General features: G+C 38.2%; 1 protein-coding gene across 7 annotated transcripts in view; it reads left to right on the forward strand.

The window, feature by feature from the left end:
• The first annotated feature begins 17334 nt into the window (after positions 1 to 17334).
• Positions 17335 to 19250, forward strand: part of RBMS3 (RNA binding motif single stranded interacting protein 3) — a 582541-nt gene continuing 580625 nt past the window's right edge. For 5 of the 7 annotated variants that reach the window (XM_044252609.1, XM_044252613.1, XM_044252610.1 and 2 more), the window contains exon 1: positions 17335 to 17501. In XM_044252609.1, coding sequence (XP_044108544.1) covers positions 17356 to 17501 — 146 coding nt within the window. In that variant the 5' untranslated portion in view covers positions 17335 to 17355. The remainder of the gene's footprint in view (positions 17502 to 19250) is intronic. The other 2 variants (XM_044252605.1, XM_044252607.1) reach the window with 1 other exon arrangement.

A 19250-nucleotide genomic window follows, 5' to 3' on the forward strand; every position in this document is an offset into this window, starting at 1 on the left:
TTTTTTGATTCTAAATAAATGTTTTTGTAACCAATTTTATATTTATACATTTTATTCTTTTTTTTTTTTTTTTAAGAAGTCTCTCTCAAACTGTGTGTAAGTTTTAGCCACTGCAAAACCTGGATCTGTCCCCACGTTGGTGGGATGTTCATTTTCACAAAGTACATAATCTTAACCTTTAGCCATGTATGGCCCCATGCTGATCATTTTGAACTTAAGCATCAGATGCAGTCTGAATATTTGTGTTCCCTGAGCATGTGTTGAAATTCTAATGCCCAATGCGATAACACTTTGTAGATCCTCAGATATGAAGGCAGAGCCCTTATGAAGGAGATCAGAGTTTTTATAAAAGAGACCCCACACAGAGCCGCCTTTTCCCTTCCATCATGTGACGATACAATGAGAAATCTGGGAGCTGGAAGATAGTACCTTTACCAGACCATGCTGGCCCCCTAGCCTCAGACTTCCAGCCTTTAAAACTGTGTGAAATGAAATTCTATTGTTTGTAAGCCATCCAGACTGTGGTATACTTTGTTACAGCAGCCCCAACAGATGAAGAAAGCATCTGTTGCTTTCAACTTTCATGGTGTTCAGACTATTTATCTTTAATTATTTGTCTCTACTTTATAATATTCTAATTCTCTAATTATTATAATCAGAGAATATATATTAGTGGCATATATATTAGTGGAATACTTTCGTATTCCCTAACATCCTACACAGCCGAAAAGAATGATTCTTATACCTGAAACTAATGTAACATGGTATATCAACTATACTTCAACTGAAAAATATAGCACTTCTGGATGGCTCAGTTGGTTAAGCATCTGACTTTTCATTTCGGCTCAGGTCATGATCTCAAGGTTGTGAGACTGAGCCCCGAGTCAGGCTCTGTGCTTGATTCTCTCTCTCCCTCGACCCCTTTCCCACTCTAGAAATCAATTAATTAATGAAAAAATAAAAAGAATGTTACATTTTCTGCATAGCATAGAATTTGAGTAATATATTTAAGTAGAACTTGGAAACTGGTTTAAATCAGAGATGTGTGGTTCAAATCCAAATCACAGTAGACTATATACCAAAGTCAGGAAGATGTTGATATGTAAGATTGCTCTATTTGGAGAATTTCACCAATTGTAACTAGTTTCATTCAGAAAAGTATTTTCAGAAGTACGCAAGGGATCTTGAATTACTGCCAATGGAGAGGAATTGATTGTCAGCTATCAACACTCCATTGCCAGGAAAACAAATGTTAAATAATTATTTTATTCAGCTTTATAAGGGAATATATAACAAGATGAGTTCTCGTTCACAGGATGACCACCCACTGAAATTTAAGTTGGAATGACAGTGATAATTTCCTAATTTTCCCAATTTCTCTGTGTCTTCAATAACAAATAATCTGTAAGATCAGGTAGGGAAAAGATATAGGGATATTGATTGGTCACAAGAATTGGCATATCAGCTACAAACATAATCTTTATTTTCATTCAGTTCGTAAATAAGTCATATTTTTATTTGATCTGCCAGTGTGAGATAAGTAGCTCAAAGTAAATGGAACACATTGACTCATGCCATTTTCATCCTTTTAATCGAGAAAAAGCAAGTGCAAAACATGTGTGGGTTTCTTGGTTTTTTGTTTTTGTTTTTTTTTTTTTTTGGTGGGGGTGGGTCATTATCTCTGTCTTCACATAGGATTGAAGATTATGTCCACAATAGAAACAGTGACCAAGATTAGAGATGTATCTGTCTGTCTGTCTCAGATTGCTAACATTCAGCATTACCTGGCTTTGCCGGAACCCTTGGTGCTGATTGTAATTAACGACTAATGGAATCCCGTAAGTAAAAGGAAACATGCCTTTGCACGTAGTTTAGCCAACCTCAGAGTGTGCGGACAGTCAACATTTTCGAATATTATAATATTAAAGCCCTCCAAACAGTGCTTCTAGCCAGAGGTAGCTGTGCTAAAAGAATCCCATGCTTCGTTATGCCTACATTGGTGTATTGGATATTAAGAAGGATTCTGCCACTATGTCCCAAAGTATATATATAGTCTATGTTTTGGGAATCTCTACCTTCCTCTGCTCAATCAGAACATAACACCAGTGGATGCCTGTTTTCACTGGATAAATAATATCCCCATGCAAAAAAAAAAAAAAAAAAAAGTCTTAAATATGAGTTTACTGATAAACCGTAATCCATTTGAGTAAAAGTCCCTATCCTGGTAGAGAAATAGAGAAAGTTCTATGTTATTAGTCTCTTTTCTCATTTTGTTTTTATCTCGATTATTACTGATTTCTGGAAACCATAAGAAAAAGCAATGAAATTAATTCCATTTATTACCTTGAGAACAATGGTTATAAAATTTGACCATTTCTCAGCTCTCTTTATTCCTCTACTTAAAATAATCACTCTGAGCAGTAAAATATGTTGTTCTTTACTTATTATGAAAAGCATAGGTTACAATTAAAAAAACAGATATTCTCTTAAGAATTAGCCTTGAACAGAGGCACTGTTTCTCTTGACCTTTATTATTTTTTTTTTTTGTTTGTTTTTCTTTTTGAGAGAGAGAGAGAGAGTCCAATGTAGGGCTTCATCTCACAACCCTGAGATCATGACCTGAGTCGAAATCAAGAGTCACATGCTTAGCTGACTAAGCCACCCAGGTGCTCCTGTTCTCTTATACTTTAGTAGATGTAAAAATAGACCACATTTGGCAAATTTCTCGATCTTTCCTTTACTTTCTTTTTATTTTTTTTTAAAGATTTTATTTATTTATTTGTCAGAGAGACAGGGAGAGAGAGCGAGCACAGGCAGACAGAGGCAGGCAGAGGCAGAGGGAGAAGCAGGCTCCCTGCCGAGCAAGGAGCCCGATGTGGGACTCGATCCCAGGACGCTGGGATCATGACCTGAGCCGAAGGCAGCTGCTTAACCAACTGAGCCACCCAGGCGTCCCTTTCCTTTGCTTTCTGTCCTGCATTTACATGTACTGAGAACTCTATGCTATTATTAACTGTTATCAACTGTTTTCTCTAGAGGTGCCTGGGTGGCTCAGTGGGTTAAGCCTCAGCCTTTGGCTCAGGTCATGATCTCAGGGTCCTGGGATCAAGCTCCCCATTGGGCTTTCTGCTCAGTGGGGAGCCTGCTTCCCCCCTCTCCCCTGCCTGTCTCTCTGCCAACTTGTGCTCTCTCTCTCTGTCAAATAAATAAATAAAATCTTTTTAAAAAATCATTTAAAAAACATATTTTCTCTAATTTTGTTTCTTTAAGACTTTAAGGAATAAGTGTCACCGGGTATTTTATCTTTCATAATATTTTCTCATAGTAATATTTAGTTTTATGTTACTGTTGAACTTATATGATAAATTCTAAGTTCTGTTTTATACCTGTTATAGTATGGATTAAATTTGTATTGGTTATCTGAAAATTAGAAGGTTTTGGTCTTTCATTGGTATAATATAACTTTTCTCTAATTTGATCCCTCCTTCAAGTCAAATTTCTAAATGGAGATTCTTAAAGCCAGTGGGTTTAAGAAGTCTATGTACAGAAACAAAAAAAATTGTTTCACTTACAAATCTGTAAAGAGCTACATTTCTAGCCTTTGCTACACTGCACATATTTTGCAAACTTGAACAAGTTGTTTACCTATTATCAGCCAAAATTTTGGGTTCTGTATGATCCTGGTTGTAAGTAGAAAGGGTGATGGGATACATATGTGTTTTATCATATATACATACAATTTAATATGCAAAGTTAGCTTGTTAAAATGTTTAACCTAACAAGTTGTTAATTAACCCATATCCTGAATTGAGCAAGGCTTATAAAACTATTGATATCATGATTTCAAGGAGGCAGCTTTTATTATTACTCTAATAGTTAATGCTATACTTTTTGCTTTGTTGATGGATGCTGTCATAGTTTAGTTTCTTATGTTTGGTTGTCTCTGTTTTGATTCTACTTAAGAGTGAGCAAATCCATGGTGTTAATGTTCTGCTCTCAAAGACTTTAATTTTAGGGACGCCTGGGTGGCGCAGTTGGTTAAACGACTGCCTCCGGCTCAGGGCGTGATCCTGGAGTCCCGGGATCGAGTCCCACATCAGGCTCCCAGCTCCATGGGGAGTCTGCTTCTCCCTCTGACCTTCTCCTCGCTCATGCTCTCTCTCACTGTCTCTCTCTCTCAAATAAATAAAATAAAATCTAAAAAAAAAAAAAAAAAAAAAAAGACTTTAATTTTAAAGTGGACCCTGAGTGTTTGTACCTCAAGGAATGACAACATAAAGTTACTTTCTTTTTAAGAAGTTCTCTGTCGGCTAATGAATGCAATGGTTCTCTTTGAGTCCCATCTTTCTTCAGGAACTTCTGTTTTCTGTACTTCCTCCATGAGATCATGAAGATTTCCTAAATCAGTCTGCACATTCCACATTCTCTCATGGTGTCCTCTGGACATAGCAACTGAGACAGAGACACCAAGAAATTCATATTCTGTTTTCTGTTTTCCTATGTATTCCTACCTTCCTTCCTACTCAGGCATATAAACTCTTTCCTTTGTTTATGTCTCCTAAGATGCTGGGCCATTAAATAGCATTTCAACTATGGTCACACCCATTTTTCAATGTAATGGGATGCTGGAGGTGGATGGTACTCCATGTGAGAGCTGGTCACTAAATTCTCAGAAATTCTATGAGCCAGGTTTCAACTCTTAGTAGGTTAAAACCCACCCTGTAAGAGTATTTACATTTCAGAAATCAGCAGCGTTATATATTGGAACTTTTGTTTTGTTTTTTCCTCACAGAACTGGAATAATAGAAGTAATTCTGAGTTGGTTTTCTGTTTTGATTCCCCAATCCAGCCAATTTGGCTTCTGCTGAATAGAGCAAACTCTGAGGCTTCTCTTGAGGAGGCAAAGGGATGGTCACTCTTGGAAAACTCTTTTAGTAATTACACCTTTGAAAAGGCTGTTATTTCTGTTTGCTGAAGTATACATATAATTCTCCAAACTGAAACAAAATGAAATAAAATAATTTTATGGAATATTGGAGATGTGTTGTAAGCACTTTGGAATGTATAAAAGTATGGCTATCCCAATTTTATACTAGAGACTATTTGTTATAGTTACCCTAGGGCACATATCATACAAAGTACTAGAAATTAGAGAGATAATTAAACTGAAATAAACAGTTTAAATAATTGTTTACTTATAAAATATCCTTTCAGGGCAACAGTTTTTAAAAACATAATTATTTTTGGAGTTAGAAGCTATGAAATTGTATAGCTTATTTTCTGTATATAAAAGTCCTTTTCGTTAAGTGCATGGACATTTAGTAGTTAGTGTGTTATTTAATTGATCTAAGCTTTTCCATTGGCAATGAGATATATCTTATTTTAATGAGTAGTTTCACAATTTGTAGATATTTTCCTAGAACTTTGTATTCTAAGAATGCTTCCCTTGTGAAAGTTCTTATTTATCTTAAAAAAAAAATTCTTCTAACAGTCTTCTCACCAGTTTATCTGAAGGTAATCAGTATCACTAACTAAAATAGTACCAATTGAGCCTAAAGTCTCATCAAAGAGTGACATTTCTTGATTCTAATCTAGAGAATTTCAGCTTGACAAGCATTAGTGAACTTTGGATTGTAAGATTTTACACTCGACAAACCAGAGTTTGCTAGATCATTCAATAGACCAACCAATATTCCTCTCTCAAAAGAACACTATTGTTCATGATAACAATGGGTATTGTAAAAAGCTTTAGGATTTATGTAATAATAATAGCAAGTACTCCTAGAGGGCTTTTTATGTTCTCGGCTTTATTCTCGGTGCTCTACACATAATTATTCATTTGAAATGTCTAACAATCTTCGGAGGTAGTTATTATGCCCAGTTTCACAGATGAGGAGACTGAGGCAGAAGAATTCAGGTAATTTGCCCATGGCCATACAGACAAATAAGTGGTAAAGCAGGATTTGAATGTGGGTGGTGTAGCTTTGGCATTTATGCTCTTAGTCACTATGCAATAATAATAATAATATTTCCTTCTTCTCGAGACTTTGGAGAGTCTACCAATTTGCCAGTCTCTGAAGCATCATGTATTTAAAAAGAGCAAAAGTAATTTGGAGAAAGAAAAGCAGTACTGTCTTTTCTAGTTTGTTGTCTAGTTTGTTGTCTTGATTATGGAGAATATCACTGGGCAAAAAGCACCTCCAGTAATCCTATAACAAAGAAGATGCACTAGAAATTGGATGTGTCCATACTATTTTGAACATTCTTTAAGGTACAAGGCAGACTGACTTAAGGTATACTGAGAACAGGAGACTTCATACAGGTTTACAAATAGGAGAAATAAAAGTTTGAAGGTATTAATGTAAATTTCTGATTTAAAAATTTTAATAAATAAGTTAATAATATAAACTGCCTAATATTCATTTTATTGTCAGATCACTTTTTGTTGAACTTGAACATTAATTTATTCTCATAATTATCATCTTCTGGCCCAAAATACAATGAATGTTGAAAATATATTCATAGAAAATTATCTGTGCAAGTGTTCCTTCTAGTTTTTATAATGAAGCAATTATTTTGCATGTATTAATTGCTGTTGCATTTTTGATCTGTGTTCCAACGTTGTCTTCTTGAGGAAATTATTGTGTTTTATAGTCCAAATCTCTTAGATTTAGGACTTTTGAAGCATAGGTTCTGTTTGCATTTAATTTTGCTACATCAATAAAATATGAATGAATTGGCTAATAAAACAACATAACTATTTTATGTCATGGAATATAGGTTATTGTTCATGAATTTGCTAAATTGCCTCTGTAGTTCACTGTAAGATCACTTCTCCTTTTTTGCCTTGGCTCAGTTTAGAGGAAAATAAGATTGGTAGAATAGCCTGTAATACGTGGGAAGTAAGGGTGCTCTTTTTTGGGAAAAGGAGATGATGTACGAAAATGTAGAGCTTCCTTCCAGGCCAGAAGCTTGCCTGGAAAAGACAGAGACATCTATTCTGTAGCAACAGTTTGTCTCTGTTGCTCTTCTTTCTTGGTATTAAGAAATTTTAAAATACAGCTGAAACTTTGGTTTTGATTAAAAACAAGTAAAATACATCCTGTGCTTCTCACAGATTATATTTTACTTTATGGAGTTTGCTTTTTTAATAATTTCCACTTTAGGCTAAGTGAGGTATCAGGTGAAAGAGAGATTTTATATGCCAAAATAGACCGACTCCTGAAGGAGAAAAAACTTAAATATAGTCTGTACTGAAAGGAGATTAGTTGCACTTAACAAAACCCTATGCAATTAATTGCAATTAATACACTCAGAATACAGGCATAGAGATCATGACCATTATTTAGCTCAGCACATTTAAGCCCTGCAGTTGTGTGGTATAGTCTGGGGAGATGCTGCTTTGTGTCTGTAGGAATGGTCTATGTCAGTTCTATTCGGTAGAATGCTATGTGATGGTGTAGATGTTCTGTGTCTTCCCGTCCAATATAGAGGTTAGTAGTCATGTGTTTTTGAACATTTGTAACATGACTAGTGTGACTGAGGAACTGAACTTTTTAATTTTAATTAATTTACATCAATTATATTTAAATTTAATTAGCTACTTGTAACTAGTGGGTGCCATCTTGGACTGCACATACTTAGAGTTCAATCTGGAATTAACTGGAGTGGAGACTGCCTTGCTTTGGGTTCTGAATTTGCCACAGAGTAGCTGAACAACCTTGAAGAGTCATTTAAATTCCTCGAGTCTCTGTATTCTCATCTTTGTTATCGGGATGGTAATAATAGCTACTTCCAAAAGTTCTGAGATCATCCAAATAAATCAATATGAAATTCTTAGAACAATGCCTGGCATATAGTGTATTTTTTTTTAAAGTGTATGTTCAATGAACATTAGTCATGCTATTGTTGTTAATTATTTTATAACCTTTTGTGGATATTTAATTACTAGAAACTAAAAAAGAGGCATAAATGAAATAGGCTTAAAGTAATAAAAGGATAATGCTATGGTATGGAGTGAAACTTGAGGAGGTGACTCTAGAGGAATGTGCGAGATTCAGGTAAATAGAAAATAATCATAGGATGGTCATATGTTCCAAGTTTCTTTGGACAGTATCTATTTATACCTTGTGTCCTGGTATAATTATCAATGTCTCTCTCTTTTGTTCTCAAAAGTACCCAGTTTGTAGGACACACTTTAGAGTCACCTTGGAGAAAGGCAAAAGAATGCAGCTCAGGCATTCCAAGTGAAGGGAGGAAGACAAAATAAGGTATAAATGCAGATGTTACTATAGTATGGCAGGAGGGAAGTAGAGCATTGGAAGTAGAGCAAAACAGGGTTAGATAGAGGTTAGAGAGACATTATGTACCTGGAATGAAAGCCTCAATAAAGAAATAAGATTTTGGGATATGGGTGGCTCAATGGGTTAAACCTCTCAGTCTTCGGCTCATGTCATGATCTCAGGGTCCCGGGATCGAGCCCTGCATCAGGCTCTCTACTCAGCAGGGAGCCTGCTTCTGCCTCTCTCTCTCCCTGCCTCTCAGCCTACTTGTGATCTCTTTCTCTCTGTCAAATAAATAAATAAAATCTTAAAAAAAAAAAAAAAAAGGAGTCAGATTTTACTGCACTTGCTCTTTATGCTATTATCACGTTGCTCCTAAGTCAACATAGATTTACTTTCAGAAAAAGCAAAAGGCAAATTCTGGTCTAATTGGACAGAGTCACCAAGAAAGTCATAATACCATTTGGTGTTCTGATTGACCTTCCATTATTGGTTGTAATTTTTGTTACACATGGTTTGAGAAAAAATGCTTCATTTTTATCACCCATTAGCTACTAGTAACCAAGTCAGTAATAGTTTTGGTTAACATGGAAATTAGTCAACTGAGTAGAAATGGCTCATTATATCTGTTTTTATGGCTGAAGAAGAAAACTTTCCAAGTGTTCATTTAGTCTCTATAAAGTGCTAGGGCAACACATCTTACCATCTCACAGTGGTGTCCTGTAAGCTCCATCTGCTGGTCTTCATTCTGTTTAGGGTAGCATACGTCACAAAGCGAGGGCAACTAACTGTTGACAATATTACCGATTGTAGTTTTTGGGAAACAAATTTGTTGGATTAGGAAACATAGAATATTACATAACGTAGAATATTACAAAAAAAACAGGAGACAACTCAAAATGAGATTATGGGGAAAAAACTAAACTCAACTCAAAATGAGATTATGGGGAAAAAACTAAACTTAAATAATAAAATATATTAATTTATGAAATAATTAAATAATTAAATAAACATATTAGGTATAAGAATGTGACTCAAGTGTAATTCTTTGGCTCTTTGCAAGATCTTCTCTTTATCTCTGATCACATTTGTAATTGAGATGCTGACCATTGGCTCTCCCAGAGATCTTGTGGAGAGATCTCCACAAGAAGTTATGATGACTGGTTCTGGGTTTTCAGTTTTTTCCCAGTGATTCTAGCCCACTACAAAAGCAAGTATTTGAATTGATCTCTGAGATATACCCAGGAGAAAGAGAACAGAGGTCCCATCCCAGGATTATGGTCACTTTTGATATTTCTGGGGAATTCTAACAATTACTGTTCATAGCATAGATGACATTGTAATCTCTACCTTGGGTGCCAATCATGGCTTTTTTTCTTTTTCCTTTGGATGAGGAATTAGTCCTTATTAATACAGGCATCATGAGCTGTCGGGGTTATTTTCTAAGTGTAGACTTGAACTTTAAACGAATGCCTTCAGTTCCTCAAATTTTGAAATGTATTTTAATTTTGCTTATTTTTCCTTAAAGAGATCAAGAGTTAGCCAAATTACAAGATGGATGGGAGCAAAGGCCAGATGTCATCGGTATTTGGAGGACTGAGCAATCTTTATAAAGGCCATTGGCATCATTTATGGCAGCCGCTCTTCTCTAGCTTGTAAATTTGTTAATGAAATTGGTTTATAGGTGCTTGAAATGAACAATAACTAGTTTACTTGTGTTTCCAAGTACCATGAATTTTAAAATGTCATTTAATATCCAAACCTCTGAATGGAATTCAATGACTTTAGATTAATCCTATTTGTAAATAGCACAGAGCAACGTGTGATTATGCAATCTGCTGAGGTTTTTAAAAACTAATATTTACTGCAAAAGTGAATCTCCTCCTAACAGAATTTTAATAAAACCTCAGTAGTGATTTGTAAATACCTCGAAACTAATTAGTCATTCAATCCACAGTGATTGTTTCATTAGTGCTCAGTTACTACTTTTTGATTCTTGAGGAAAATGACAAACCACTGTTCTAGTGACATAGTTTCCTCTCAAGAATAGTGGCTCCTTTGCTTTAAAAAAATAAACCATTGACTCTTGCAGCAACTCCTTCAAGATACATTACTCCAACTGGGATTGAGAGAGCAGTGTTTCTTTTAAGGATCTGTGTCATGATGATGCTGATGAAAATAAGAAGAGCAAAAAGTATTTATTGAGTATTGACTCTGTGCCAGGCACTGTTCTAAATACTTAATATGTAATTTATATATTAAAGCCTCATGGCAGTCTTACCAGGTGAGATTATCGCAATTCCTATTCTACTCATGACTAGAGGTTTAAGTGCCTAGTTAGTGGTAGAGCAGGATTCCGGGGGGGCAATGTGGAGGTCTTAAACAGAAGGTTACCACTGTTGACAGTGGCTATTACTAAGACCCCTTGACAGAGGATGTGCCAGGGATTGCCTTTGGTGAGGAGTCTTGTCCTTTATTGCTCATTTCCGTATCTGATCTGTGGGTAGGAAAAGAGAAGTGGGGCAGGTTTTCACCAAACTCTGTTCTAAAATGTGTAATTGAAACAATTGTTTTATATAGTCATATTCTATGTAACGGTCGGGCAATTGTCTAGCATAAAATTGCAAAGCTATCATATATGTGGTTCATGCGACCATGGCTCAAATCGCACATATTGCCTCGGATATTCATTTAGCTGCATTTATTCTTGCACACGTGGACAAAATTCATATGCACCCTCATCTGAGATTATTATAGGCACTCCAGGGACTGCGACAGTTCTTGCCATGTCTACTTGCTCGTGTTGTGTTCACACTAGAGGAGAGGTCTGCAGAAGCAAGGCTATGTGGAAATTACACTGTCTGGGAGAGGAATTCAATAGCTTGCAGCACTGTGATCCACCGAGCAATGGATTGCATGTGTACGTACAGGCTAAATAATGTATGATTTAAGACAGGAATGTGGTTTGTATTCATTTTTGGATAGTAAAAGACTTGGCATGTCAGTCTCATGGGAGACTTTATCCAGGGCTTTACCCTTGAGTGGATAAAAGAGTACAAATTCTATTGCACTGGAGATGAATAAAAACAAATTGGGGAGACCATCAGCAAAACAGACTGCTGTGTGATGGAGTCCAAGGCTACTCCGAAAAACCACCAGACCAACTGCTTCAGGATCCTGCCAGCAACCAGATGCTGGGAATAGAATTGACTGCAGTGTGGCATTGAGGCCCTGTGATTCCCAGCCAAGGGGAATTGCATGCAAAAAAATATTTAAAATTCTCTTTGTGAAAGAGTTATGTTTTCAATAAGAGGAAGAAGTATGTTTCAGACCTAGTCTGTTGCAGATGATATCTGGCATACCAGCGTCTTAGTTCCAGAGGGTAGAGGCATGGGGAGTCGAACACCGTATATACTTGGGGGTAAGAAGTTGGACTTCGGTGGGTGAAGGGGTTTTTCAGTGAAGTGGGTTGTAGGCCACTGAACACTTTTACCCCTCAATAGGGCATTTGACAATATCTGGAAACATTTTTGGTGACCACAACTTGGGGGGATGATAGTGCCCCTGTCATCTAGTAGTAAAGGACAGGGGTGCTGTTAAATATCCTATAATGCACAGGGCAGTCCCCTCCAATAAGGAATTAATTATCTTGTCCAAAATGTCAATAGTGACAAGTTTGAGAACTCTGGTTTCAAATGAACTAGATAGTGTGTGCGTGTATTACAGCCCTGCCTTTTTTTCATCTAATATGTTTGACACTGTATGAAAGATGATTTTTAGTGATTTGCTTTACCCTATTGATATGTGAGCAGCATTTATTTGGATATATCAAATGCTTTCTGTTAAAACAGAAAAAAAGGGGGAAAACAAACAAAACTATAACTCATATTCTTCATGTCCATTTTACCTCCAAAATACGTAGGGGTTGAAAAACACAACGAACCTCCCTCCAGACCTACACACACAAATCACACATTTTGTAAGAATGTAGGAGGACCCGGTTGATTCACTTTTCAAACTTGAAAAATGAGGCATATTAACAAAGCACACTAAATGAATCAGCTGTTTAGGATGATCTACAAGCCGGTTCATTTTCCTGTTATCAAATAACACACCATGAATCTTGACGAATGAACCCACTTGCTTGACATTATTTGAAAAACTCATAACATGCTTGCTTGTGATGGTCACTTCCCCTTCGAAATTAAATTTTAAAATGGACTTCATGTAAATTCCAAGAGAGGAAAAGGCTTATTCACCTCCATTTTGACTGTGTGCTGTTTATCCTCCTCCTTCTTTGTCTCCACCTTGTACTTGGATGCACCAGAGCCTCTGTCAGTGGCATCCTCCCAAGTTCATGGTCAGAAAGACACGGGGTTTATTGGTGCCCATATCATTAATACGCGAAGTTCTAGAATGTGGAGGTGGGGACTGTGTGGCTTCTGGAGTCAAACTTCCTAAGTTCATTTGGGGCTCCAGCTCCGTGACCTTAAGAAGGTCATCTGCCCATTTTGCACTTGCATTTTCCCATTTGTGAATGAGAAGCGTTTTATTTGCCTCATTGGGCTGTTACATAAAATGCTTAGGAAGCACATCGCAAATGCTACCTGTAATTATTAGAATCGTTATCTTCCAAAATGGATGTCAAGACATTTTATTTAATTTCCCAAAGAGGACACTGGCCCTGATCCACTGATGTGGCGGCTCCAATGTGTGGTTCAGAGGGCTTTCAGCCCCAGCCCCTGACACCTAACAGACCCTCCCAGCCATGCTGCTGTGAATAGACATCTGAGGGAAACCTGCGTCCTTGCCAAGCATGTGCAGGTTCGAGAGAGAAATCCGATCTCCCTCCTTCAATCGAGTGCCATCTGAAGGCCCTCTTCTGAAAATGTGCCATTTGGACTGGTTGTATTCAAGCTGACACTGCAAATTCGTAACAGCTCCGGGTCCTGCTACAACGCAGCATTACGGTGCTGGGTAACCCCCACTGTAAGTCCTCACTGCTCCTAAATAGGATTTATAAAGTGTGACTTTGAGCAATATAGCAAAGTCGGTTTTATCTGAGGGAAAAGAAATTCTTTTGGTTACTAACATTTTCGAATTTCTTCTTTAGTGCCTCAAAATGATTTAAAACCTAATCAATGATAAAATCCCAACTCCATCTGAAGACAAAAGAATTGAGAAAAGTATCAGAGCCGCTTTTAATTAGGAAAGTGGTTGCTGTGACCCATTAACCTCTAAAGATTATTGCCTTTTTTTTGAGATGCTGTAGTTTGGCCATTTGTCTTTGGCACCAGAGCATACAACATTGCTTTTTGCTTTTCACAAATTAATTCATTTAGGCCTTTGCATTTGTCAGACATTATGGGAACCTTCTGCCAATGTTTTGTTGATTAAAGGTTGTGTATTTGGAAAGTGGGTGGAGAGGAGGGAATTTATAATTCTTAACACCAAAGAATGATTTACAATGCAGGCTGCTACCTGAATCATTCAGTATATCATCAAAGGATAAGTGAAATATTAAGGATTAGGGAGAGATGGGCACAAGATGATAAAATCTGTGGGTTGATTGGCTCAGTAACGCTGGAAAAGTCTACCTCTTTCTGCAGAACTTCTAGAACTCACAAACAGGAATATGACAGAGAAAATCACGTTTGATTGTGTATTCTTTTCAAAGGGCTTTTGGAATACATCATTTCTCTGCAACAGCCTGGTGGTACTATCTCTATTTATAAATCACATACCTCACTCCCATGCATACAAGTTCCCTATGGTCATCACAACTTTGATTTGCTTTTGACTGCTTTGTTAATTTATTTATTTTATCCTGGTGAATGCGTGGGGCACTTTGGAGGGCATATTTATTGTTTTAGGCACCATGCAATTTACTGAATGGTATTTCTGGCTATGGAAATGCTTACAAAGACGATGGGAGGGCGGGGAGGGGAGAAGTAAGTAAACACACATTGAACAGCCTGTAAAGGATGCTTTCTTATTTGATCAGTCAGGGACTCAAAGTCTATGCTGGTCCATCAGATCTATGATACATAGAGCTGAAGACTTTTTTTTTTTTTTTTTTCTGGCTCCCTAGTAGTTTTAAAAGCTGTGCAGTGGGAAAAGCTGCTTTAAACAAAGCCTTATTTTAAAAGAACCCTGAGTACAGAATGGAATTCAAAGAATTTAGGGAGAGGGGAGGTGAAAGTGGTAACAAACAGCTTTTAAAAAGCCCTGGGAAATTCAAGAGAATAAAGCACATAATGGGAATAAAAGATAAATCCCATCTGCCCCATTGGGAGATGCGAGACAAAAAGCTGCTGTAACAAGGATTTGTTGAAGACCTACTAAGTGCAGGGCTTATGAAGAGCTACAGCTTAAGTGTCTTGGGGCGTCCAAAAAGTGAAATGGAATTTTTTAAAAGAATTTATTTATTTATTTGGGAGAGAGAGAGTGCGTGCACATACGCGGGTGGTGGGGGGCTGGTGGGGGAAGCAGAGGGGAAGGATAAATAGACCAGCTGAGCACAGAGCCGCATCCCGGGCTCTACCCCAGGACCCTGAGATCATGACCTGAGCAGGAATCAAGAGTCGGATGCTTATTCGACTGAGCCACCCAGGCACCCCAAAACAGAATTCTTAGATTAAGGAGGAATAGTTTTTCATGCCAGCCAAGAAACTTCATGCAGTTTTTTGCAGATATTAAATTCCTAAAGGCAATAGATGTATTTCATTTTATTCAAACAGTGAGGACAGAAAATTCTCCTTTGTGATTTGTTGCAAAATTCCATGTAAAGAATGTTGGTAACAAAAGAGGTAATGCCTGAGAAATGGTTGAGGAGTGTTTATTTTAAAGAAGGAGGCTCTAGGATTTGCTCCTCTCATGTCTACTGTCCCCTCTCCCCATTCCTTAGAGAAACTGCCCAAGACACTCTTGACCAGTTTGCGTTTGCACGTGAGCATTCTGTCTTCTGCTCTCCCTCACTTTCCTCCCTAAGGGGAGAGCAAAGGAAAAAGGGTTCAGAGGATAGATCTATCTGATGGGTCTGTAAGGTGGACCAGAGCCTGGCCTAGGAAGGCATGGGAATTCAGAGACAAGGAAGCTTCTAATAACCTCTCAGAGATTTTGGTAGCTGATTTGATTTTGAGATCTAAAATCAAGGAACAGATGAAGCTAATACCGAGGGTTCTAGCATGGGGCTTGATGAACGTCAGCAAGACCAAAAGAAATGGGGTCGTTGTGCTGGGTGACTGGGGTGGGGAATTGGGAGATGAGAAAGCAGAGATAAAGAGTTTCCTTTGACACAACTGTGTCTAAGAGGCTTTGTCATAGCTAGGTGGAAATGGGGACTGGGACAAATTCGGTAATTCTGGAAGGTGTAAAACAGACTATTATAGCAAGAAACAAGGCTGGCTACTGCTAAAACTTGGCCTCTTGTCACTGTGGGCTAAGTGTTGTGTTCACTCACTTATTTATTATGAACAATATAGCCTAAGTATTTATTAAGCACCTACTTGCTGTTTGATAAGTATGCACCTTCCAACCCCTGATAAAACAGCTAATGTGTCTTCAGGTTAAAACCTGGCTAAACATTTCCCCACTGGAATCTTGACAAATGTGTTCATTGTGCCTTTAGGTAACATTGTAGGTTACATTGGAGAATATCTGGGATAGTTATACAGACTAATATCACTGGCCAGACAAATAAGAACTACAAATATTGCCATTATTATTATTCTTGCATTTTTATTATTGCTAGCATTTTATTGTGCATCACTAATTTCCAGGAATCATTTTGTTACAGGAGCTCTTTAAGTTTTCATAGACACCTTGTGACATACTATTGAGAGTACTATTTTTATCCTCCTCATATGAATGAGAATGTTGAGTCCCAGAGAGGCTAAGGTACCATCCAAAGGTCACACAGTCGGTAAGAGACACAGCAGGATGCAAACCCAGGTAGTGCAATTTTAGAACTTCTAAAGATTTGCTTATGGGACAAAGAAATAATGCATAGAGAGTAATATATCTACTAATTCTGGCATGTAGAGTTCTAAAACACTTACACTGTATATTCTAAGTTGCTGGGGATCATTTTATCTTTTTATTTTATTATAAACTAGTTTGACAGGTTAGAATGGTAGTTCTTTACTGGGGGAGATTCCCCACTCTCCCTGTCAGGGGACACCTGACAGGGTGCAGAGACATTTTTGGTTGTCACAACTGGAGAATGGGTGCTACTAGAATCTGGTGGGTAAAGGACAAGCATGCTGTTACTATCCTGCAGTGAACAATGGAGGTTGTATGATATAATGAACACGAAGGGTCCCACAGCAAAGAATATGCCCTCCAAGTTGGCAAGGCTGCCTAGCTTGAGATTTAAAGGGAATCTTGACTGTTGTGACAGGTTGGTGGTTCAGTATTGCAAACAAAGGGTGTTCACCATGAAGAAGCAGATTTGGGAGTGGGAAAAAGAGGTAAGATAGATTCATCCATCCATCAGTTCATTGATAGATTCACTATAGAGTGAGTTCTGTCTGTGTATCAGGAATTTTGTTGGAGAATGATGGTGAAGACAATCATAGGAGGGAAGGGTGTCTTTCTGTGTTTTGTTTTGTTTTATTGGGGAGAAGGAGGGAACAGGGAGTAGAGACAAAGCAAAGATGTGGGCTGTTGAAGTGAACTAGGAGCAGGGCTTTGGTGCCAAGAGTGAAGAAACTATGTTCTTCTAACAGGGAGGGAGGTACCAGGCTACTTTACAGGTCTAAGGAGAATCACAGCAGACTAGCTCAGAAGCCATATGCCACTGGCAGGAGCACCTGGGAGCTTCTTTTTGTCCCATTTATGGCTAACACACGGATCCAAATGCAGGTCCAGGGTGGGAGCGGGGGAGCAAGTGATGTTCTCAGAAGTACATAGGGCGGGGATAAAAGATGTGTGTGCGTGTGTGGGTCAGAGAGGCCAAGAAACTTGTCTTGCTTTCGAGGTGTGCTGCTGGCCTGTGATTCCGTGCTGGCTCTGTTTTTCCAGTAACAGCCTTTTCTGTTTCCAGCAGTCCTATGCACCAGCTCCCCACCCCATGGCTCCTCCCAGCCCCAGCACAAACAGCAGCAGCAACAACAGCAGCAGCAACAGCAGCGGGGAACAGTTGAGTAAAACCAACCTGTACATTCGAGGCCTTCCACCAGGCACCACTGACCAGGACCTAATCAAGCTGTGCCAACCGTAAGTGCCCCTTGGCTCCCTGTGCCGTGTCCCACCCCACACCGTCTCCTGTGCGCTCCGGCCACGCAGGACTCGGGTTTGCACTCCGTATTCCCCTGTACTGGTGCCTCAGTGAGGAAGACTCTACTAAATGGGACTTAAATTTGAGCTCTAAGTCGAGCTCAAGGAGCTCTGGATTTGCATACTTTTTGTTGGGGGAGGGGAGGTTCCTGAGCACGCAAACCTGGGACAGCGGGGCAGATAGGTAGGTATTGACCCAAAAGACCGTGAGCAAACATTAGTTGGGCCTTCAGACCTGACGTGGCTGGCAGAAACAGTGGTGAATCTCGTAAAGGTAGCTGCTTTTTTTGAGAAGTGTTAGCAAAGGGACTCTCAAAAATTTTGAAGTGGTAGATTTCAGGATGATGACCTCCCGTGTTGCAGAGTTTTTCTGGCCAGTTCTTGGTAAATATAAGTTCAGCCAGGACCAGATAATTGGGGAATCATAAAACTAATACTCCGCTTAGGAAAGCGGAGTATCCTTGAAAACATCTCCTTCCACCTCCAGTGAAGCTCTTTCCCACCAAGGCCAGGAACCATACTCGGCAAGTTGTTTTGGATTTGCTGGGGAATGTGGTAGTGATTAAACGCCCTTCGGAAATGTTTTTGTTAATCTCTTATCTACCACCACTTAGGTTATTAACACTCTTATTTCTGTGCAAATAGAATAAACATATTTAGGTTCACCCTGCAAATGAAATTAATAATGGATAAAGAATTAAGATTCATGGACCTGTATTTTTAGATTGTTATCTGATTATTTTTAAAGTAATACCAGTGTTACTATTTGTCACTTAAATATGCCTTAGCTGGGTATTTTTAAATTTGGGGAAACTATTACTCAATTTTTCTTCTTCTCTTTTGCAATGCTTTCATAAGAAGGTTGAGAGGATATTTATTTTGTAAATTTTCCAACCTCTAAAATACTGAAAGAGGAAAACAAAGTGGACGGTATTTATTTGTCTTTGTTCTGGATTTTAAGATTGGGAACAAATATCAAAACACCAGGAAGTGCCTGAAAAACTGAAACACAAATACCTAAATCTGTAATCAATTGACAAAATAATCAATGTGGATTACGGTGGGCAGGGGAGGGGTGCTGTTGCCACTGCCTACCTTGATTTGTGAAGGAGGTAAGGCAAAACTTGGAAAAATAAATATTTACTTAAAAGTAGTTATTTAAACAAAAGGAATGTGCCAGGGCTAAAGCATATAAATATATGTTAGGTTTTGGTCTGTGAAAGGTTGGAGTTGGACTTGAAGATAAATAACTCAACTTTTTCCTGTGGTTGTTAGAAAAACCTAAACTATTTTGAAACGTAAGGACTTTTGAAAATGTGAAAGTTTGTGGACTTTATGTTAAAAGCTTCCGAAGAAGTATCTATTCATGGATACTGATAGGAAAAAGGATAGCTATGATCTCTGACTTGTCCTGGAATCTCACTTATAAAAAATATTGATGGGCTTAAGGAAGATATTTTCTCTTTGGTCTATACCACTCAGAGAGCTTGTTGAAGCACAGATTTCGGGGCCCAAGAGATACTGAGTCCCCAGGCCTGGGGTGGAGATCAAGGATATGCATTTCTGACAGGGTCCCTCGTATCATTGCTGCTGGTTTTCAAGAAGGAATACTCTCTCTTCAATAATATGGAGACCACTGACTATTTCTAACACATAACACTTACGAAGTTAGTTTATAGAGATAGTTGA

This window comes from Neovison vison, chromosome 6 (genome assembly GCF_020171115.1).
Source record: "Neovison vison isolate M4711 chromosome 6, ASM_NN_V1, whole genome shotgun sequence".
In the NCBI taxonomy this organism is placed as follows: Eukaryota; Metazoa; Chordata; class Mammalia; order Carnivora; family Mustelidae; genus Neogale; species Neogale vison.